This window comes from Pyxicephalus adspersus, chromosome 7 (assembly GCF_032062135.1).
Source record: "Pyxicephalus adspersus chromosome 7, UCB_Pads_2.0, whole genome shotgun sequence".
NCBI classification, from domain to species: domain Eukaryota; kingdom Metazoa; phylum Chordata; class Amphibia; order Anura; family Pyxicephalidae; genus Pyxicephalus; species Pyxicephalus adspersus.
The window spans coordinates 35,763,028-35,786,919 of record NC_092864.1 but is presented as its reverse complement, the minus strand read 5'-3'; the positions used below and the strand labels follow the sequence as shown (position 1 = coordinate 35,786,919).

Sequence of the window (23,892 nt, the reverse complement as noted above, 5' to 3'; positions counted from 1 at the left end):
AACCTTGACCAACCCCCCTTTTTGAACCCCCCTATTTCTAAGCCATGGCCAGTAAAATTAAGTTAGCCCCCCACTTCAAGGTTTAAACAGCCTTTACTCTTCTGGGAAGGCTTTCTACAAAAAGTATGTTTTGCTTTTTTGCCCATTCAGGCAAAAGCATATGTGTGAGTTTTGGATACTTACATAGGACAAAAAGGCCAATTCATCTCAAAGATGTTCAGCAGGGCTAAGGTTAGAGCTGTGTGCAGGACATTTGAGATCCTTCACACCAAACTCACCAGCCATGTCTTTAAAGACCTTGTCGTGCTGGGACAGAAAAAGCCCCCAAACTTTTCAGTATATGTTATAACTGTTATAATATGCTGTAGCAAATGATTAGTAGACTTCAGATCAGGTGCTCAGTTGAACTATTTAAGAATGTTTGACCAGCAAACAGTGGCTTTGTTTCCGTTCATGCCTTTCTAAAGTCTCCACCACTGTTGTGTTTTCACGAACCATTGCCTTTTAACCTTACAGTTGTTGTAATTGTTCTCTAATCAAAAATAAAATAATGAAAGTTTTCACATCAATTCCCAGTTTTAGTCACTGCAGGCAGCTACCACCTAGCTCATCTCTGTAATCCTGTGGCATGTCTACACTTACTGTTTGGAACTTTAGTTTTACAGTTATGTCCTTCTACTGCCTTCACACTCCTAATATTCTTATGTTACTTCATCCGATCCAACTACATTATGGGCCACAATTTCAGTGCTCTTCTCACAGCCTTATATCTGCAATTAGATACTCTATAAGTCTTATATAGGTATTTTTTCTGGAATATGCTGTTCTTCCAACATCCAACATCAGTTCAACATTTTTTCTGAGCACATCCTTAGTATCTAAAATAATAGATATTGTAATTTAAAATCTTTTTACAATTGTACTTCTGCAAAATTTGCTTTTCACATCATGATATTTTTTTATTAAAAAGTAGCACATTCAAACCATACATAACGTTTATGCTAGCAGTGCCACAGAACACCAAGCTCAAGCAATACCTAGGGTTGCTTATGTGCAAGCCTCCAGCATTTTAATATTATGCCCTGTTCTTGTAAGTTTGTACTGGCCCTTACCAAACAATTATCTCTTTCTTGACATCTAATCCTCAACACCTCTCAAATTTTTCTAATTCACTTCTCTGGTCAGCATTTGAGGCATTGTGTTTCCAGCCTTTACAGACGTAAACTTTGCCTGATGTTTTAAAGCTTAAATTGATAGAAGACAGACAGTTGGATGACAATTAATTTGCTGAACCAACTTGGCTTAACCACGGTGGTTGGGAATCATTTTTGGCCGATTACATTGTAGTTTCCAAAACCGTTTTGTGGTTGCTGTTGGAAAATTCGCACCATGGGAGCAGCTGCATGCAAATATGATTACTAGGGATAAGTGAGCAAAATGTATCATTTCGATCTCGTGGCGAATTAGGCCTTTCTCGCTTACAGAACATGTAAGGTAGAACGGCCTTGTTATTTGCAACAAGGTCGTGTTCTCGCCAAATTTAGAGTTCATCTGAGTTCACTGGCAGTCACAGCTGATTGGAGGCACCCGCATGCCTCCAATCAGATTCCCACAGTCACTGGGCTGTATTTATCAATTCAGCCCAGTGACCGTGGGAACTGAACTCAGATGAACTCACCTGCAGTCACAGCTGGTTGGAGGCACCCGCGTGCCTCCAATCAGCTGTGACCATGGGAACCTGCACCCTGGACTTCAATTGAATTTGCGTAATTGGTTCGCCGAAATTTCGCGGACCTTTCGGACGTTCGGGGAAATTTTGGCGAGACAGTAAGAGGCATTCCCGCTCATCCCTAATGATTACCTCCAACTTCCGCTGCCAACAAGTGGCCTACTGTGCACTTTTCCACCACAGATGTGAAAGAGCCCCAACCCTTAAAGCAGAACTTTCATTAAAAAAATGACTATTACGTTTACCATTACTTCCACATATCCCTTGATCCCTCCACAATCAGGTTCCATTTATTCCTGTGCCATCCTGGATTCTTTGTTCTGGCGGAGAGGAACCAGCGAGTGCAAGCACCTTGCTTGCCTTCTTCCTGCTTCTGCTTATGTCCCCCTATTTCGCACAGTGCAGGCAGGAGATCAGGGGACGTTTTTTCTTCTGTAAATGTAAAAAAATGCAGATTTTACCTCTCATGTGTGAAAATGGAATTTTTACATTGCGGGTAAAGCATGCTCAGAAGGAGCAGCATGAAGCCTCCAGGGACAAGTGACATAGGTATCCCAGAAGGCTATAGGCCTTCCACTAGTGGTGGTGATAGGTCCATTTCAAAATGAAAAGTTGGGCAAAAGTTTCAGTCTGGTAATAGCATTATTACAGCACTTTTACAGCAGTTTACTGAGTCCCTAACTGCAACCTCCAGAACTGTAAAGCACCAGATCTGACCAATAGACCTGTTATTTTCTTCTTCCTGTAACAGGCCAATCTGTCCAGCAAAAGTGTCAAGAGTTAACACAATCAGATATTATTCTTTTGACTTAAAACATAAAAAAACTTCCAAAACCAAGTTTGCTTTGAGATATGTACAGGGTGAAATGGTTGTTGCTTTTTAACCAACCAACGTGTTTTTTATTTATTATTATTTTATTTCCATGTTGAAATTTCCAGATGAAACCAATGCAGATAGGTGGAGAGCATAAAACTCTATTTAGGTAATACTTTGACCAACATTCACGCCTAACAGTGTTAACCTCTATATTTGCTGTCTAAGGCACATTGAGGAGGGCTACCTATAATTCCTGCCCATGAATTAAAACCGTTAGTAAAAAAAAAAAAAAAAATTCTCCAAGTTTTGTCTATGTAAATATTTTAATAAACGGGTACTGCACTGTACTGTTTACGCCAAATACAACCAATCATTTGTTTACTAACAACAACAATTACCATACTACACAAGGTCTTGTGTTTTGTAATGCTGAATGCCCAATATACACATGTGATGTTCTGTGTATATTTTTGTCAAGTACATGCTCCTAAAGGTAATTTGCTCATAATTTGTAGTGTACTACAGCTTTGAAAACTCACATGTCTCTGTTTCCGCAGTAAAGCTTTTAATGGAATTCCTTTGATACCTAATATGCAGAGCTCTGGTGCTTTCCTTGTGTTGCAGATATCAATGAGTGCTTACTCCTGGGTAGTTGTTCCCACCATTGCACGAACTTGAAAGGCTCCTACAGATGCTCCTGTGACAGAAACTTCAAAGAACGGGACCACAGCTGCATTGTAAAAGGTAAACAAAAACTATTTTTTTAACACCATGTAAAATATATAATATTTTGAGCAAAGACTTGTAATCTTGGGCTTCACTGTCCAGTGCAACCATCGTTTTACAGAAATTACTTTCAAAGAATTTTTTACTGTGCTAATATCAATGCAAAAAAATAGGTAACAATTATTCAGTAACTAAAAGTATCTGTTGATATGGCGCCCATTGGATGTTGCACTTGATAAAATCAGTTTTGGATGCATGCAAAACAACTACCTCTTTTTAATGGGGATATTGTCTAAAAGAAAAAACACTCTTCCTTTTAATATATAGGAAAGCTGGCTGTTGACATAAAAAAATTGTTGGATGTAATACTCAAACGAATGTGTTTGCATCCGATTTCAGCAGTGCCAGGACAAGTTTCCTTGGCACTCAAGGCAATCATTCCAAAGGATAGTTTAATAAATGTAAATTAATTTCACATACAGTCTATTGCATATTTCCCTGTGATCCAAAACCATTCAATTCTTCTGATACCAACATAATTCCAGAGACTCACACACCATAGATGGGTCTCTCTCCCCCACTGAAACATTACACCAAACTAAATTCCCTCGCACTCACCGCCTACTCACACCCCAACCCCCCCGTACTAAACACAGGGACGGGTGGGCGGGAAAGTTTTCCTCTCCCTATACTGCTGGTAAATGCTCCACCTCTTCCGTTTCCCCCTCCTTATAACTCTTCTTTTTTCTTCCCACTATTTTGTCACTCTATACTCCGACTTACTACCTCCCCTAAGACCACCCTTAAACTTAACCCTTTTACTACCTGCTCCTTATCCCCTCCTAATCATGAAGGCCTTCCACTAGGCCTCACTGCGTTCCCCCATTCCAGGCCTTTCTGTATTTAACATAAGAAAATTCCTGTGAATACATTTTGCTGGTAGGATCATCAGCTATATGGTATTGAAAGAAGAAGAAGGGTTTTGTTGACATTGCAGGAGCATGTGCAACAACATTGTTAAGTGTTCAGGTTTAGATACACTTTATTATTATAGATTGTGTCCTCACATTTATTTTGGAATTTCAAAATCCTTTTGTTCTTGATATTGATTAAAACTGAACTGATTGACTCTTATGATTCTAGACTCGGAGGAACAAATTCTATATGTGGCCAATGACACAGAGGTCCTGGCTTTCAGACATCCGTTTGGCTATAATGTGGAATATCAGCAAATATCCCGTATTGCTCACAACTCTAGAATTACTGGTATGGACACCTATCTCCAGGGCAATATGATCATATGGAGCACCCAGTTTAATCCTGGAGGAATCTTCTACAACACTTTCCATGGAAGGGCAGGCAAAGAAACCAAGAGTGGATTGATTGTGAGTGTGGGAATTCACTTAAAATTCTGCAGAATTAATTTATCATTTATATTTGTGCCTGTACCGAAGTCACTGGCAACAGTTTGACATCAGAGATGCTTCTGTGGACTTTCATAATTTAGTGACAGCTGCATTTGACCTGATGTTGCCCTCCTTCTGACATGCATTTTACAGGCAGATTTTGTATTCCAGTAGAACTTTTACGGGAATACAAAACCAGTCTGATGTGTACAAAAGCCATAAACTTGTTGATTAAGAAGAACTGCAACCTTTCTGCAGCTTTTAGGACTAAAATTCTTGCATTGCTAGTTAGAAATTGCATTAGATCATTAAATGTTTTCAGTTTAATGTTTCTATGGATGTTTGTGGTTGTAGATTTAAGATATCCAGGTGAGGAGAAGAAAAAGCAATTTCCACATAATTAAGTTTAAAAATGCCACCCATGGAGGAAATGTGTAGGCTTCCATTTTAGACACTGGACACTTTTAAGTCATTAACCCTTATCAACAGCAGGTAATTAAAATTCCAGATTTGCACAACTTTACCAGATCAAAGATTGTGAATTAAGTAAAGCCACAAGATTAGCACAGTAGTGGCCTTTTATCACAGGAAGTCTGTAGTGGTAACCTAATTGATTCTTATATGAAGATTTTCCAACATACACAAGAGCAATTGATGGAAAGCACTGTAAACTGTAATACAACATAGGATCTTTTGTAGGGCATCTGACCTTTGTGTTGATATTTAAGGGGCAGCTCACCCCAGAACAGTTAGATTACAAAGTTTGTGCTGCCTGCTAGTTTTACAGCTATAGGCTTGATTCAGTAGAGAGTGTGTTGGACTACACCAGCAAGATCTCAGATTATATTGTGGTTTATTTGTAGTTTGTTCATTTATGATGATTCTAGTTAAATGAACATATCAAATCTTTGTGAAAAACAGCTAGCTGTATTCTCATACACAATTAAATGCAATGAAAAAGAAAAATGCCTTCTAACATTGTCTCTCTTCTAGTGTCCTGAGTTTAAAAGACCCCGTGACATAGCTGTGGACTGGGTGGCAGGGAATATCTACTGGACGGACCACTCCCGAATGCACTGGTTCAGCTATTATACCACTCATTGGACAAGCTTGAGATACTCCATAAATGTTGGGCAGATTAGTGGACCCAACTGCACACGGCTTCTCACCAACATTGCAGGAGAACCCTATGCAATCGCTGTAAATCCTAAAAAAGGGTATGTTTTTTGGCTTCAGTTTTGTACATTGCATTTTCATCTGTTTTTCCAGTATCACAATGCTAATGGGAATTTTTTGGCACTATGGCAATACAATAATACCTTCCTACATTGTACTAATGTGAAGGATTTCCCATGTCCCAGACCACTAGTTATAGAGCTTAGCTGAGTAAGGACCATGTCAGATGATCAATAGATCACCAACAGTAAAATCATTAAGAAGAGGCTTTCTTTTACTCCAATAGAATAGTTCCCTTGCAACTATGCAACCATTATACATAGTGCAATTTACTTACTTTAGATTGACATTTTATTATTAAAATTAAAGTTCTATAAACTATCCCAGAGCAGGTAGAGAAAATGATTACTGGTCTGATTCTGCCAAATAATTCTCTTGTATATTAAATATCAAACCATTTTCTAATATCTCCAATTAAACTATTGTTTTGTATCATTTTATTTTTGACCACTTTTAGGATGATGTATTGGACAGTCATTGGGGATCTATCACATATTGAAGAGGCAGCAATGGATGGGACTTTAAGAAGAATATTAGTGCGGAAAAACTTACAGAGGCCAACAGGTATTCCATATGTGTTTAGCTGAAAGGTTCATTATGAGTCTATTGCATTTAAAGCTGGACTGTTGTTTGATATAATAGAAACAAATTAATGCTGGTCTATAGTAATAAGATATAATAAAATACAAATCCCTGTAAACCAGGAATTAGACTGGGGAGGGAAGGGCAGCACAATACTCATGTACTAGTAAGTAGTAGGAGGTAACTAAGGGACAGAAATGAAGTAACAAGTCTGCTACATTACCTTTTACTGGCCGGGTGGGGGAGTAACAGGGCCTGTAAGAGTTTTTAAACCCAGAAAACTCAAATCTCCTGCAGTACTTATCTCTGTAGGAGAGCAAAATGGATAGACAGAAATACAATTGTTTTTGGCAGGGGAACCAACTTCTTTGTATTTAGCTGTCTGTCTAAAATTTAGCTTTAGGATCACGGATTATCGGAAGAAAGCAAGCATACAATGGGTAATATTTAACCACATCTTTATATTTTAGTAGTGAGAGTAGTTTTGTACTTTGTAGAAGGGGGCATTGTGGAGATAATCTAGAAGAATTCCTTAGAGTCTGTAGTGTCATTGTTGCAGTGGACAACAATAGAGCTTTGGTGAGAATATATAGTACATGACAAGAAAACCTTAAATACCACCTGTATGAGGGATCAGGGAAGGTGTGCCATTTGTCAGTCCATCATTATTTCTTGTTAGAAATATTCTACCAGTTATGTGCTTTTCAAGAGATATTGAATGAGTTTGCTTGAATCAGACCTATGTGTTCTTGTCAGCCTGGATGAGGTAAAAAGAAGAAAATATATATATATATTTGAATAGTTATAATATTGCTAATGCTTTGCTCAATGGCAGACATAGCCAACAGTGTGCCCCTTTGCAGAACTGGCTTGCCTTCCCCCCTCATTCAACTGAGCCTGTGGGGGCCCATGTTGACTAAGGAGGGTCTGGGGTCCTTGTGCAGCCGTAGGCTTTGCATCTCTCTATGTCTACCCATAGCCTTGCTTATGTGGGCTTGATCTTGTAAGGTTCAGCAATGTTTTGCAAAGCTTTTTATCACTTTTTAAAGCTATCAGGATTCTCAAAACAGATCTGGAATAGTGCATTTTCTAACTTTTCCTCTTCACCCTATGTCTAGGTCTGTCACCTGGCTATAAAAATTGGACTTGTTACTAATTTTAATGAAGGAAAAAACATCATGGGCTCTATTTATAAAACAAGGAATCAGACATTCACTGAAACATTCCCTGGTGTGAATATTCCCACCAGGAATGTCCAAAGCTCTCTTTTATAAACAGAGCTCTGTAAGTCTGTATTTTTCTCAGGGAAGGAGGAAACCTTACCCCCACATTGCTCTCAACCAATCTAACATGTCCTCCTCCAAAAGATGATACTTATTGAGATCTGATGAGCACTATTCCACAGTCTCTGATTTCTATTTATGCCCATGGTAAAACAGGACAGCCCCATAGACTTCAGTTGTGCTCTGATCCAAGCCAGTTGACAAGCCCCATAAAAATCTACAGGACTGTATTGCACATAACTTTTTCAATAATATTAAAATTCCTAAACTGGAGCTGGATTTACTTGACGCGGGTAGCTCGGACCTTCTAGCCCATCCCTTATAAACACCATTGTCATAACTACCTTCTACTACCAAACTCCCCCTGCATACCAGCCACTTTCCCCAAAAATAAATACCCCAACACAAAATCTTGGATTTAAATTGTCTGGCAAGCAGCCGTTTATTTAAAACACCAATAAATAAAGTTTAACTTTCCAAATAATTAACAAACAAATATCCAAATAAAACACTACCCTTTTTCTTAACCCCTTAAAAGCTCTGGGCTAGGCCCCAGCACCCGGTCATGTAGGCACTGCGCCTAATTCTTACGGCTACGTGCCTCTCTGTTCAATGCCAGTGCTCAAGGTTCACATACAGAACAGGATTTCCATAAAATCAGTCATTTTTTTTAATGCCCAGTAACTCTGTACACCTCACTTTACTAAATGTATCATTGCCTGTTAAGGATGCACTTAAAATGTGTGTGAATCTGGACCCTTTTGGACTGAAGTTGGATAACTCCGCTTTAAAGGTTTGATGAACACTTTATAAAACTTTAAAAAAGCTTGCTGTACACGCTTCATTAATTCCATGTGAATAAGGTTTTGGGCTTAGTACAAATGATCTTGACATCCATTCTGAACACCAATATGTTAAAATGATCAGATTGCCTGGGAATCTAAAATTAATTGAACAGTAGACCATAGTACTCCTTGCATGACTCGCATATAAGTACAGAGTAAGACCCTGCGCCTGAAACCCAGACATTCTGAAAATGATTGTTTTACTGACTGCTCTGCGTGTTGTCATTTAAAGAGATTCAGGAAATCTGGCACAAAAGGCCAGTTCCTTCACAAGGTTGTCTGAACTTTGGACTGGGTAAATGGAAATATTTCTTCATACCTTGTAATAGTTATTGAGTTTCGGACACCTGTGGTGCAAATGAGTCCGTCGCTGACAGCACGGATAATCACCTGCCTGTTGAAATCAAGCGAAGTTTATGGAGTTACAATTGTCTTTTCTAGCTGACATTGGTTTAAGGTTATTGGTGTCCTGTTGTGACAGCTGATGGATGCCGAGCTCTACAATCCACACACTGAAAATTCCGGAGCTGTCACATCTGTCAAAGAATAAAAGATGTACACTTTTGCACAATGATTTTTAATAGGGAGTCTGTTCTCTTTGCCTAAATGAGTTAAGACATCAATTTAAATGAATATATGTTAAATAGAATTGATTGCATTGCGCTTATGAAATAATCTGAATATTCACTCTTAAATAAGTTTGCAATTCTGTAAGCTTACTTCACATATTTTAGCGATCCTCCAGTTTAAATATTGGGAATGGAGGTCAACTAAAGTTTGACACTTGCTGCATCTGACATAGAAGGGTTCATTTATTAAAGGAACATAACATATAAGGAAAACAAGGTATATTTCACTGTTATTTAAATGAGGAGAACTCCACTGGTTTCAAACATCCAATTATGAACATGCAACAATCCTTTTTTTCTTTTAAAATTTTTTCATTACATGGGTTTGGGTGTTCTGTTCAAAGTGAGCTGTATAAAGTCTAAGACTGTGAACATATTTACTAGAGCAGAAATCCGATGGTTAGTAAAATTCTACATAAAAGCAAAAAAGCAACAGTTTTTAATGCCCCATACTCTGCTTAACCAAAACATTAAAAACAACTGCCCAATATTTCATAGGTTTTTTGTGTACTGTTAAAAAAGCCCAGACCCGTTGAGGTACAGACTGCACAAGACATTAAAATGTGTCCTGTTGTATCTGCCATCAAGATGCTAGCAGCAGATTCTTTAGGTTGCACTGCCCGTGCTTGTTGAACAGACCGTGCTACTTTCCACCCTCCATGGTCCAGCTCGTACACCCTTGTAGGCATTTCCTGCAATAGAAGGAGGTCTTCATGGACACTTTGGAATGGTCTGAAGCAATGCAGCCTAATACACAGCAGTCTGTGCATTTCTCAGTGTTCTTTCTGCTTTCTTTATGGCAATATATATGATACAGTAGCTGCTATATAGGACTAAAGGGTCTGATCATGCATCAATAAACCTTGGACGCACAAGATCCTATAGTTAGTTCATTAGTTGTCCTTCCTTGTGCCACTTTTGGTGGGCACCAACCACTGCATACCCAGAACATCCCAGAGTGTTAGCTGTTTTGGAGATACTTTGACCCAAACATCCATCCATCACAATATGGTCCTTTTCAAACTTTATCAGATCTCCCACCTAGTTTTTCAGCTTTGAACACATCAAATACAAGAAATGACTGGTAGTTTGCTGCCTACTATATCCCACCCCTTGCCAGGGGCCATTGTAGCTAGAAAATCAATGTTATTACCTTCACCTTTCAGTGGTTTTATTTTTTGGGCTGATCAATGTGTACCACCAGCATATTTGTAGCTTTCTCGGGCTAAAGAACATATCTGATACCTAGTATGAAGATGATTTATTTAATATGGAGAGGCTGAGCCAATCAGAGGAGCCCTGAGTCATCTAAGAAAGCCTTTCTTTGCTTTCATTGGCTACACAGACAATGAGCAGAGTAAAAGGAAGAAAAAATGTGCTTTCAGTCAGTAAAACAGTCATTTTCAGAGAGGTCTACATCAGAGTAAACTGTTCCTTTTATCTACAAGAGCAGTGCATTAAGCTGACCATTATTATGTGCAAGTTTACAAAGTATAATGTTTAACTAGAGTTCATTTTTATATTTCATGATATTTTCTCTACACCAGAGCATTTAGTTTTGAGTTCTGCATTAGTTGTGCCTAAAGTTTTCTGCTTTATTTCTTATAAACTTTTTCCTGAAAAAAAGAATGTGTGGCAGGCTGTAAGGTGATCCAGCAGAATTTATTTCAGATAAACCCATTATTAGAAAGGATGCCGGCTTTAACTTTCCCAACACATAGTTCCCCACTGCGGTGTGGTACAAATCTTACAGAATACAAACAGCTTGTGTTTTATTATTAAGAGCCGGAGTTCACTGGATTTTCACAAGATCAAAGGAAATATTTCTTCAGAACACAAAAGTAAAACAAATGCAATTTGCTGCACCGCGGTCTTGGACAGAGTGGCTGAGTGCACAGCGCTGTGCATAAGTTAGTGGCTGGCAAGTGACCCGCTGTGACCTGGAATACATTTTTCTTTCTCCAAATTGCTTCAGTTTGAATTAATTATTTTGATTTCCTGTGAAATATACAAAAAGTCTGAAAGGTTTTCATACATGCCGAAGTAACTCCTTTCATGTGTTTTTTTTCAGGTCTTGTTGTTGACCATTTTGGGCAGCGTTTGTACTGGGCAGACTTTGAACTTTCCGTCATTGGCACTGTGAAACTTGATGGCTCCAATTTAATTACAGTGGTCACTAATAAACAAGGTACGTGGATTCTTCTGAGCCCTAAAATGTATATTTTTTTAATATTTGCTCTGAATTTATATTTAATTCTGTTACAATGCAAATGGTTGATCTTGAAAGTATATGATTACCTTTGGGGAACAGGAAGCAATTTTGTTCCCCAACACAGAAAATTGGAGGGCAGCTCTCCATCCATCCATAGCATTGTTTCTCAACCACAGTTCCTCCAGAGGTTCCTTGAGTAATGACCAGGTCAGTGTAACCAATGCCAATGATCTTTTTTGCTATCTGTAAGAATGAAATTCTTCCTACTGGTCAGCACTGTAAAAAACATGTATCCTCTTGACTACTAATGTAATGTACTAATGTATTGTAAATTGTGGATATAGTAAATATAGAGGGGTTCACTGAAGACCTGAAAATTATCTTGGGGGTCTCCCCATGTTAAAAAGGTTAAGAAACACTTATCCATACAGTATTGGATTTATTTTTTTAATGCAAGCATGAAAGTACCTTAAGTTAATACCTAGTATCAGTTATTTGCAGCAGTTATCAGACTGGGAATTGATCAGACTGGGAAAAGAAAAAGCAGCACAAGGAGCTAGTCAGCTTTGCTCTAAAGTTCCTTTGCTAACAAGGGGCATGCTGATAGGGCAGAATAACTTAAATGAGCTTATCCGTCTGATGCTTCTCTTTTTAGTGTTCATTCACAGGCTGGGGGAAGGACCTGGTCTATAAGTGTTTTTTAATTGGAGCAGAGAAAAAGCAGGTCCCTTATCTTGTAATACAGGGCTGTGCAGTGCAACATTCGTGTGCAGTAACCACTAATGGAAAAATGTCAAGCATTCCTATTGACGATTTGTCAATTCAAGTTGCAGTTCATGTACCTGTGTATTTCTTACAGGTCCTTAATGTGTGTCCGCAAACCAAACAATGCATGTGTCCCATTTTTCCAGCTCATCACAAACCAGGCATTTGTCAGTGTATGCAACACAATGCATTAATTGCCATGTGCAGTTTGGTGAATAGAAACAAGTAGGCATAACCCTGGAATGTTTTTTCAGCAGATCGATGCACAATAAATGTACATGTTGGATGTGAATGTGGCCTAAGTAGTGATTACTATTGGTTATTCATACTGCAACTCACCTTGTGCCTGACTCTTCTGGTCATTTCACCAAGGGCAATGTTCTTAGACATTTACCTGACTTTATAAAGCTTTCAAGGACTAGAGAAGATAAATTATCATAGGAGAACCTGGGTGATCCAGCAAATCTGGAAAAGATTTCTTAACATTCATGTGATGTTAGTTGCCAAATCTTTTCAGTCCTTGACCAGGATCATCCAGGTTCTTCCTTAATAATCTCTAGTCTTTGAGAGCTTCACTAAACAGGCCCAATGAGTTGCCTGTGATGTTGATTAGTGGATACTTGTGATTTTGCCCCAATTATTGTTATGTCCTAATATAGCTAACATCTCAGTTTTTGAACAGATCCCTATTTTGCTATAATGCATCTTATTTTTGGTGTAGTGGTCCTTTAAAACTGAACTTGTAACTCCTATTATTTTTTTTATCGCTGGGCTAAGGTTTCAGGGACATAAAAATGTAAACCTTGTAGGTCTCGCTGTCCGATGCCTGTGGTGGTTATGGGGTACATAAAACAAAATGGAGTGACAGCTGAGTTGTAAAACATTTTAACAAACATCCTCATGCATCACCCACTGGTCAGAGCCCCTTCGGCTTTTATGTTCTTAATAAACAACCCAGTGGCTGACTTTATTTGCCTTTCTCTCCCACAGGACTGATGTACCCTCACAGAATAGACATATTTGAGGATTACATTTACGGAGCTGGTCTTAAAAACGGTGCATTTAGAATACAGAAATCTGGCAATGGCACGATGGAGTTTTTAAACTTGAATATGGAAAAGGCAAAAAGTGTCCTAATAGCACATCACTACAAACAACCACACAGTAAGTATTGGAATGAAAAATGTCTTCCAACAGCTCCTATTTTATTGCTATCATCAGAAAATAAGCAGCAAAATAATAATAAATGTGTGTGTTTTGGCTAAAGTGTATAGGGGAAGCCCTTGCTCAGTTTGTCTTACAACAAAATACCCAATCAGAACCTTCATTCCATATCCCAAGCTGCTTCTCCCAAAAATATCCCAAGTAATCCTTCTCTTAAAAACTAATATGTTCTCTAATGATTGTCAAAGAGATGATGGTTGTTAGACAAGAGAACAGGATCAAACTGCGGAGTCAACATGTTTTTAGATGTTTTCAGTAGCAGACATCCTGTTTTCTCCATCCGTATGTTCAAGTTTAATTGAACTTTCATTTGAAATCGACTAAATGCATACTAAAGGTTTTCTTTGCCACACTTTGAGGCCAGTCCGCTTCCAGAATCTGTAGAGTAAAACCCCTACTCTCTCCATGGAAGCAGTGGACTTTCTACAAACAGTCAAACATGCCTCCCCTGCTTGGTTAGAACAAGACTGTCCAAATAGTAAAGATCATGAGCTTTGGAGATTGCGCAGCTGTAAATTTGGCTCATCAAAGGGCAGGTTGGACATGGCCTATACCCTAATTAACACCTTTGTGATAATCTGAAAGCTTGACCTTCTTAAAATGGGTTCATGGAAATAATCATAAAAAATAAAAGAAGTATTAAAACGTGGAGCTGAAATAGAGGGATCAACTACCTGTTACTGCGGATGGTTATGTACTGGGATGGGCTAGCTCCCTGCTTGGATGGATGACGCTAAGTCACTGCAAGGTTGGTCATTGTGTATAATTTGTATTGGGCATTACGAGCTCCTTCCCAATATCCACATGACTGTGACTTTTCTTTAAACACAGCAGCTGCTGAAGCTTTTTTTAACCAGTGCCCATTTGTGTGCTTTTCATTTGCATTGAAGCATCCTGAACCATTCAATTCTATAAAGCTATTTACAGTTTATGTCTTTAAGTCTATAGTGTGAGTTTGTATATTTTAACCCCAACAGGTTCCTTTTATGTACTGTAGCTCCTAAATATTTATAGTTTGTTTTCAATTTTTCTTTCCTGACATTGTGTTTGTTTTTTTCTAACAGTGCCCAATCCCTGTTTGGATTCCAAATGCGAATTCATCTGTTTATTAAATCCCTTCGGTGCTTCCTGTGTGTGTCCAGAAGGAAAAGTTCTAGTAAATGGAACCTGCACGGACCAAAATTATGCAGGTTAGGGATAACTTAATGATATTTCAAATAGACAAATCTTGACCCTTCTGTGATTTTTTGGGTTTAAAGCTGAACTCCAGGTGTTTCTTTCCACTCAGTTCTGAATTTGCATAGAACTATGACCTAGCACAGCTAGCCTGAATGACCTGACTTCTCCCTTCTGCTGGTAAGCAAGGCATTTAGGTCACCTCCCTGTCCCAAACCTGTGACGAGTGATAGAGAACAGCAGACTGACTGTGTCCTGTCTCTGCTCTCTCCACCTTATCCCCCTCACCTTTCTACGTAAGGGCTTAATCAAGTTAAATTCAGTTCTGTCTAGCTTGTTTTAATAAAAACTGCATTTGCTGGATTTTATTTCCTCTGTCTTGGGTTCAGCCTTAAGAAAATATGAAATGTTGTTTGCAAAATCTTCCTGTATGTGCCAAATCTTAGGATGTTCTGAAAGGCCAAGCTTAGACAATACCAGTTCTTGCTGAAGCTAGCTCAACTCTTTCTGCCCTTATTGTCAAGTGAAGGTACACATAGTAAAATGGCGATATAGGTTGGTTTAAAAAAATGCATGGTGTGCCCATACACCTTCTACTTACAAAATATTTACATGCAATAAGTTATTCTTACCTGAGTGATGTGTATTACTTTTCGGCATATTCATGACATACATTAAAATACTATATACCAGAATTTCTCAACCTTTTTACCATAGGGGGAACCCTTAAAATACCTTTCAGGTTCTAGGAAACCACTTGATTACTATATCCATAGCTTACAGTATATGAGCATGGTGGTCGGTGGGAAAACTGATTCTTACATTGCAAGCTATGAAAGAATGTCACCTTTACAGATTGCCAAAAAGATCATTGGTGTCAATAGTATCTGACCCGGTAAGAACAAATTTCCTAGGTGTAGGAACAACCTCTGGAGGAATTCTAGGGTTCAATGGAACCCTGGTTGAGAATCACTGTTCTATACATTATCTTTAAATGCTAATCTGGGGCTTGCTACATTAACATATTGTATACTGTTTTTGAACAAGACTGCATTTTTTTTTCTGAGAAAAGTAATTTCAGAGCTTGATTCCATTCTTTCTTTGTCACAATGCAGATGACTTATGCAAACTGACTTGTGAAAACGGTGGCAGATGTATTATAAATGAGAAGGGGGCTCTAAGATGCCACTGCTGGCCCAGTTTCTCCGGAGAAAGATGTGAGATGAACCACTGCACTAATTACTGCCTGAACGGAGGGACATGTACCGCTTCTGCTTTGGGTAAATATTTGTAATTAAATACGACATTCTCCTTAAGCCTTGTGCTATTCTGTTTACTTGTTGTCTTCCAACATGCATTCTGATTTTTCTTCTAAATATTAATTGACGTTCCTTCTAATCATTAATCCTAGTTAATATTAATTTTATTTCTTCCCTCGATCGGCCATATGGGAAAAACATTTTGGATACATTAAAAACTTGACTTGATGTTGAAATATTCCCCCCACCTTTTTAACATGGATAAAAATGGAAGTGTTAAAAATAGATTTGTCTAATGCCTGCAAAGCTTTGTGCATAATCCAGCAATCTGCGTTCGTCTCCTGGCCTCCAGATGCAAGCTGAGAGGGAATTACTTTTGAGAGAGTCCGATAACAGGTGGCACGGAGTATTTCTAGAGCCATGCAACAAGCGGATGACAAATTATGACAGGCGTATGAATCACAAACAGACAATGATGCTGGATCATGAATAATGCATTATTAATGCTACCAGCCATGTTTCATGGTCCATGCGATTCAAGACTGTTTGGTGGAGCGAGTGATATGTCATGTGTCTTATTGTATGGGTGCTTGAGGACCCTTAAATTCCTTGTCAAGGGATGAAAGAACAACTTGACAACTGCAAGGAAGCATAAATAACCAGTTTGTTTGGTGCGCTACTGGTTATGTTGGATTTGTAGCTGTTGTTTCTTAAGAAGGTAGTCCATCTGCAGGTAAAGATGCACACCATTCAGAACAAAGCAATAGCCTATCTCTTCATATAGGGGGGAATTTTCTTGTTCTTGTTCAGCCAACAATAGAGTTATATGACATACCCAGTACTTCTGTATATTAGGGTGACTCTCCCCACTTCCTTCCAAGATGCATTGATGGGCCAAATACCAGGTTTGAAAGCTGATGAGTGGAGATGACAGAAAGTCTTTCTAGGTTGGGCAACCCACAGTGATATCTCAGGGAATCAGGCCTTCCTGTTCTTCTGGCTATATACCAACTTCACCTTATGTCATACAGATGAAAAAAGGGAGAGGCATTTTATAGTTCATAAAATTGAGATTGGGCAAAGTGAATATGTTTCTTACAATTTAAAAGCAAAAAGGCAGTGTGATGTCAACTTAAGTAACTAAAAGTTGAATTATTGTTTATTGGCATCAAGGTATTTGTCTTTACTTACAGGGTATTTCAATTAATTAAAGATGGTAATGTGTGCATATGTTAGATATGTACTGCATTTTTATTTTGTCAGGGCAAAAAAATACACGCAAGACTCTATTGCTGTGTTAAAAACACTTGATCCAAATAATCTCTTAACTTTCTGTGAACTCTGATGCACTGAAAGTGGAACTAAACCCTACTATACACCCTTGTCTCTGTTCCATCCTGGGACACCTCTATAATTCTTCTTCTTTTCCTTCTTGCAGTCATCAGCCATCATGATTGGCCAAGTCAGGATGATGTTCATTCAGTCTTGGCAAGCGCAGGGGATTGCTGTGTATTCTGTGAACCACCACTGAACTCTGCATGCATTTTTGACAGCTGTTCTAAGAGATTGAACGGGTAAGACTAATTGTTGCAGAAGGGACATTGCCTGTTCCTTTCTACAATAATTCCTGCCTGATCCAACATTTTTAAAAGTGAGCTTTAGTTCTGCTTGAAATCCCGAGCAGTTTTTGACCCTGACCAATCCTACCCTGGAGGACTAAAGCTTCTTACAGAGATGTTCAATGGACATTAGATGACTCATTGCCACTGGAAATTACATTTGATGATTGACAAGTGAGTGGTACCCTGCTGTGATATTCTTAGGAGTGCAGAGTGATCATTCCAGAGAATGGCATTCCTGTGCAACCTAAATAAAACCTCTTTCTATGTTCTGGAGAAGGGGAGGTAGGAAATGTTGACGGATGTCTTGCTGAGGATATAGAAGTAGCATGTAGTAATAAATATGGCTCATGTATATTTGTTATCACCTCATAAGAGGTAATGTATACCAGTTGTGAAATTCTAGACATTTTCCATGACATTTAGTATCAATGTAAACATTTGAGAGAAGGGAGGGTTGTATTTGTAAGGGTTGTAAAAAGAGTCATAGATGAATATTTATAAGTCTTTTTCAACCTTTTTATCATGGTGGAAACCTTGAAATAACTTCTCAGGAAACCCCTGCCAATATTTATGATACGCCTAATTCTTGGCACATTAGCCTAATGGTTAATAGGATGAATGTTTCTTACACTGTTGGCCCTTGGGAAGAATATCCCCCTGACAGATACCCAAATAAATCAATGGTCTCAGTCCTAAATGAGACACAAAATACTTAATGCTCAAGAAACCCATTGCTTGAGAAATTGCTCTATAGGTTATTTTAATGAATGAGATAATAGAATCCATACACCTCAATAGGGAGTGCTTGCAAATGGTTGTACAAGTATCTGCACATGCAAGTTTTATAGGCTTTTCTAATGCCTAAAGGACATTTTTGTTTGGAATAAAAAGCAGCATAGTATTAATTCCCCTAAATATTAAAACCAGCCCCTAAATAGATTTTCTGGATAAGAAATGGGGCTGTTGGCATTAATGTTCTTCTCTTTTCCATAATACCTCTTCTGGAATTGGGCTTGCTAAAGAAGACAGGGAGCAAAAAGTATGCAACTCTCTTTCCATTCGGCACAAGCCAGATCCCTCACCTGCTCCAACAGTGGCAAGGCCATCATTTGAGTGAAAGGGCTTTATCCCCACAACATAACCCTTGTATTATAGGGGTCTGTGGGTTGGGAGCCTATATGAAATCTGAAAACCCTATTTATTAAGGGCCCCCAGATATCCACTCCCCCACCCTTTGGAATAAGTAGAGGAGTACATAATACATCTTACTTGCTCCCAGAAAGGGTTACATTAGCACAAAAACACTAAACCAGAAAAAAAAAGGATACTTTCTTTTGATTTTTTTAACTAATTATTTCCATTTAAAGATTCTGTGATTTCATGTCCCACTATGAATCATTCCAGAACCGATAGTGTCACATTTATGGACCTGCTCTTCTTTCTCCTATGACCAGATCTTTGACTGGCTTCCTTTTTCCCATAGGAAGATTCCACTTTCTTGCCTATCCCAGTACACAATAAGGGGGTCAAATCTCTCCAATGAGAACATATAATGATTACTAATTGTAAGCAGTCTTTAGGCAACTTATCTTAAAACTGGTTTTAACTCAGCACAGAAGCCAATTGCATCATCTTTCATAACTTGCATATGCTCACTAGGGGATAATGTTTCAAACTTACTCATAAAACAAAATTCTGGGTGGTTGTTGGACCAAATTACCATTTGTGAACTGATGGTGAAATGGATGTATACCTCAATCAATTTCTAATTGTGAAAGAAACTTAGAAAATCCAAACAAGAAGCATACTATATATACCTCCAGGTATATTTCTGTTTGCCGTCTACATTTCCGACTTTAAGAAAAAGCCTACTTTCTGATTGGTTAAGGTTGCCTACTTCTAGACAACAAGCAACACAATAATGTGTCTTAGCATTTTGGTTAGGAGACATTGCATTAGGGTACTGCCCAAATCTCAAAGATTAAAAAAAACTGCACATGTGACCTCCACCTAAACCTTAATAGAAAGATGTATGATCTAATAACTCATTATACTCACCAAATGTTAAACTTCTCAACAAATCCCACTGGCTAGATACTCATTGTCAGTTTGCTCTCCGTTAAGCCCTTTGGCAAATTCCTAGGCGGACATTACATGGCTAGACTTTGGGGCAGCCTTAATTAAAATTTATAAGTTTATGACAGTTGTATTGAACTACAATAATTGAACCAGGAAAATGTCATCAGTTAATTAAAGGAACACATCTGAGAGACATAATTAAAACTTTAGATTTAGTTGGAAAGTTCTTGAGCAAACCAAATTAATAAGATTTCATCGGTAATGAACAGAAGCGTTATTACGGCCTGTGGAATGAGTTTTACATTCATGGAACGCCAGAAAGGAAAGTGCATGATTTTTTGTACTAAATTAGGTAAGTCCTTAATAACTTAATCATTTTTAGAATTTTCAACATTACAAAGGCAAATTGTTAAATAATTACTACAAAGGAAAGTTAGCTGGCACTATGACAACAAAATTGCAGAAGAAGACAAAACAAAAACTGTTTTTTTTTTCTGATTAAAGACTTTTCTTGCCAAAACCAATTTTAGTTTTTCTCTGCTAAAGTAGAGTTTATTCATTTATTTTGTTGGAGACTTCAGTGGTGGGACATCTCTTTGGTTGCTCATATCTTTAAAAAGCAATGGTACATTGAAGGTAAAACTCAAGCTGTATTTACCAATAGTACCAATGCACAACACAACAAATTGAATCCAAACATATTCATTGTGTTGCCAAAGTTGATGGACATTTTCCCATGGAATGCAAAAAAAAATGACACCTTTACAGGTGGAAAGCCATCGACCCTCACCAGTCCTGGTCCCAATGGTCCTGTGCCATTCTGTATTCCTTCTTCTTTGTTGCATGGACTGGACACAAGGGGCTTCCATCTTCTTCCTTCTTGTGATGAATAGGGGTTTCTTCCATGGCAGTGAAGACAAAATATATGTAAAAAAAACAAAAAACAAAAGGGTTAGCTACTTTTTTATATAATGTAAACCTCCGGCTATATAGTGTATCAGTATTGCAGTCTATCTATGATTTTTGTAAACATTTTCCATTTTGTATAAAATCCAATTTAATACAGAAAGCTCTATGTATTCTGCCCTTGTATGATGCAGAAGACTTAATGGTCTGAAACTGCCAGCCTTACCTAGTTCTACTACAGCAATTGGTGTCTATTACATTTTACAGTTAGTTGAATTGCTGGTGACCCAGATAACTAAATATGCAGCAGCTGAATATCTGCCATTACATTTTAGACTCGGAAGGTTTTTTTCCCCTCTATTAATGTAATTGTGAAAAGGTCGCAGAATATTGTTCACTGCTTAGAGAAGTTATACTTACTCAATTCATTGCTGGAATTTCATTGCGAGAGATGTTTTGGTACAACAAGCACACTGTAATTTGTACAAATAGGCTGAATTAGGTAAAAAGAAATCTTATTTTAGGTTGTTACATGGTTATCCCACTAGAATATTGTGGATTCTATTTGGAATGTTAAATTGAATTCATAGCATAGTACAGTACAATTTAATTATGGAAATGGGTTTTAATGCATTTTTTTCCTTTTTTGCTAGAGCAGACTAGAAGGCCCTACCTACCATTGACTATATATTGGCAGTAGACCAGTACAGACCCTTTCCAATCTTGGCCCAGCCCAGTCTCTGACAGCACACAATACATCTGCTGTTGGTGTACATCAAAAAGACCAAGAAAACGCTTGTGGCCTATTTATAATGCAGTGAATCTGACATTAACCAAAACATTTCCTAGTGGAGAAACCATTACTGCCATTGAAACACATATACCTAGAAGATTCACTAACAGATGATGTTTCAGTAAATGTCAGATGTAGTGCTGTATAAATAGACATAATATTGTAATACATATTATAGAGGTTAGGCACACAAATATCCTATTAATTCTAATAACATGACATAGGAAACCCTTATGGATAGGGTTAAAGTTATAATACATTTTTAAAGTAAAATATTATGTTTTTGTTCTCCTTTTGTGTAATGTTTCAAGTACAGCTCTGTCATCCAAATACTGACAGAGGATATGTTTCTTATTTTTTCATTCTGAAGAAATTAGGATTGCTAAAACTACCTTTTAATTACATATTGGAAAATCCTTACTTGTGGAGATTATTTTTTTTTTTTGTGAAATTGAACACAAATGGGTGAAGATTTGCTGTGCTATATTTAGATATATTATTTTGCCTAAGCAGTACCCTGAAACTCCTATCATTTGTCTGGAAGTACTCCAGAAAAATATATGTATGTAAGTCTTATAGCTGCATATCTCAAAAATTCAAATCTTCCCCTTCCAGCCAACACAAATGGCTTTAGGAAGCCATTTGTAAGCTGCCCCCCCCCCCAGAAAAAAAGTAATACTTTAGCCATACAACACTAACAGGTGGTGTCTGTGGCTGGGGCCAAGGTAAGAATTCACATTTTGTTTTACGGGCACTGTTTTTTTTTCAGTCATTTCTGTTTTAGGTGAGGGTGACTTCCAAAGCAGTGGTCCGGCCGTTGGCCATGAAACATCCACTTTAGAACACTGCTGCTTCTTATGTCCACTTTAAGAGATTTGGAGTGAAATTTGGTGATACTGTGCTGTTTATGCTATACTATACTATACTCTACTAAGATCGTCTCCTCCATGCAGAAACACAACATTGAAAAAGGAAAACAGTTAAAAGTAACTTTGGAATGTTTACAAGTTTTCAGGCCTCTTAAGTAAAGCATTGCAAATTATGTTTATATATGAAAGATCATTAGGGCACAATAAATTACTGATCTCTCTACAGTAACTAATATTTGATTGGTTGATATGGAGTCTTGAAATTGACACCTGATCACTTAAGTTCCTAATGCCTTAAAATAAGCCAGATTCTATATTTGTGTATATAAGTGTAATATTATAAAGTGATACATTACTTCCTTTTCAGGTAAACCCACCTGCACCTGCGCTTTAGGATTCACAGGACCTAACTGTGGCAAAAAAGTCTGTGAGAATGTATGTCAAAATGGAGGCACCTGTAGCGTATCAGCCGGAAATCAAGCCCAATGTACCTGCTTTAATGAATACACCGGGGACAGATGACAATACCGTAAGTCAGGAGGACTTTTGTTATAGGGAGTCTGTATTGTTTTTACATTTTTGTTATATGCATATACAGTATGTATATATATGCATATCATAAATGTATTGTATTTAAATATTCTTAATACTCGCTATGTTTGTCAAAGAATTGGAAACCATGTTATGTAAAGTAAATACTATAGGTGGTAAATATATATGTATTAAGGACAACCCTAAATGTTCATTGCATGTACATGCCATGGTTTCCACTTTTATGTTCTGCACAATAATTTTCCTTAAATTATAGAACCTATGTTATTTTTTATTTTTTTCATAAACTTGTGCCCGAACATAATTCAACTGGTCTTTTTCAGTTCAAGTTGTAGAGCATCCCTTGTGGTGCTCTTCCTCTCATATCTGTTGTCTTTCAACCACAGTGCAAAGTGTACAGACATACATGCACTGCACGTAATAGTCATGCAAATATAGAATACTAAGTATGTGAAAAATGTTATAAAATAACAAAAATGACCTTGGCTCTGACTGTACCTCTGTTCACAAGTCTAATGGAGAATAGCCTGAATAAACTAAGCCTCCAGAACCCCTTTGGTATCACTTAGATTGTCAATTGCAAGATCATTCCTCCCTCCAAACTTGACATTACAAATGTTCATTTTGTTAAATGGGTACAAAATGCCACAGACACTCCAAAGTCTTCCAGAAAGTTTCCCCAGAAAGTTGAGTATGATCAACAACTATTTCGCCTGAGAAATTGGGATACGTTGTTACTACAGAGAGGACCCTATCCAAAACGGGCATTTCTCTTTAACAATTTTCTCCAACGCTTCTTCTAGACCAGTTTTGTTTTGCTCAGTCTTTTATGTTTTGATATTTCATTGCTCTCTGTCAGTTTTTCCTATTACAGACTTCACAGTTCTAATCATTCCACACCGAACTAATTCATTACTATTTTTGTTGACTTTTCTGAAATAAATATCACCAGAAGCGATCAATGTTTCCATGGTGAACCCTCATAAAGTCAGCCGTACACACCAGCCTCCAGCAGCAGCCTATATTAGAATTCTATTGAAAGTGTTTTAATTAGTATTGTAGTGTCTGGTGGGATTCAGTTGTTGGTGCTCCTAAGATAGAATCCAACAAATAGAGCATTGTTAATAGCACCAAGGCTTTGAAATGAGATACCTTGATGTTTGTAGAAGGAGATTTTGTGAA

The 23,892-nt window shown here is 37.8% G+C and overlaps 1 protein-coding gene across 1 annotated transcript in view; it reads left to right on the top strand.

The window, feature by feature from the left end:
* Positions 1-23,892, top strand: part of LRP1B (LDL receptor related protein 1B) — a 500,403-nt gene that overhangs the window by 445,371 nt on the left and 31,140 nt on the right. Inside the window, 9 exon segments of the mRNA XM_072419083.1 lie at positions 3,171-3,290; positions 4,416-4,657; positions 5,672-5,895; positions 6,372-6,478; positions 11,325-11,441; positions 13,221-13,394; positions 14,519-14,644; positions 15,746-15,910; positions 22,526-22,687. Coding sequence (XP_072275184.1) covers positions 3,171-3,290; positions 4,416-4,657; positions 5,672-5,895; positions 6,372-6,478; positions 11,325-11,441; positions 13,221-13,394; positions 14,519-14,644; positions 15,746-15,910; positions 22,526-22,687 — 1,437 coding nt within the window.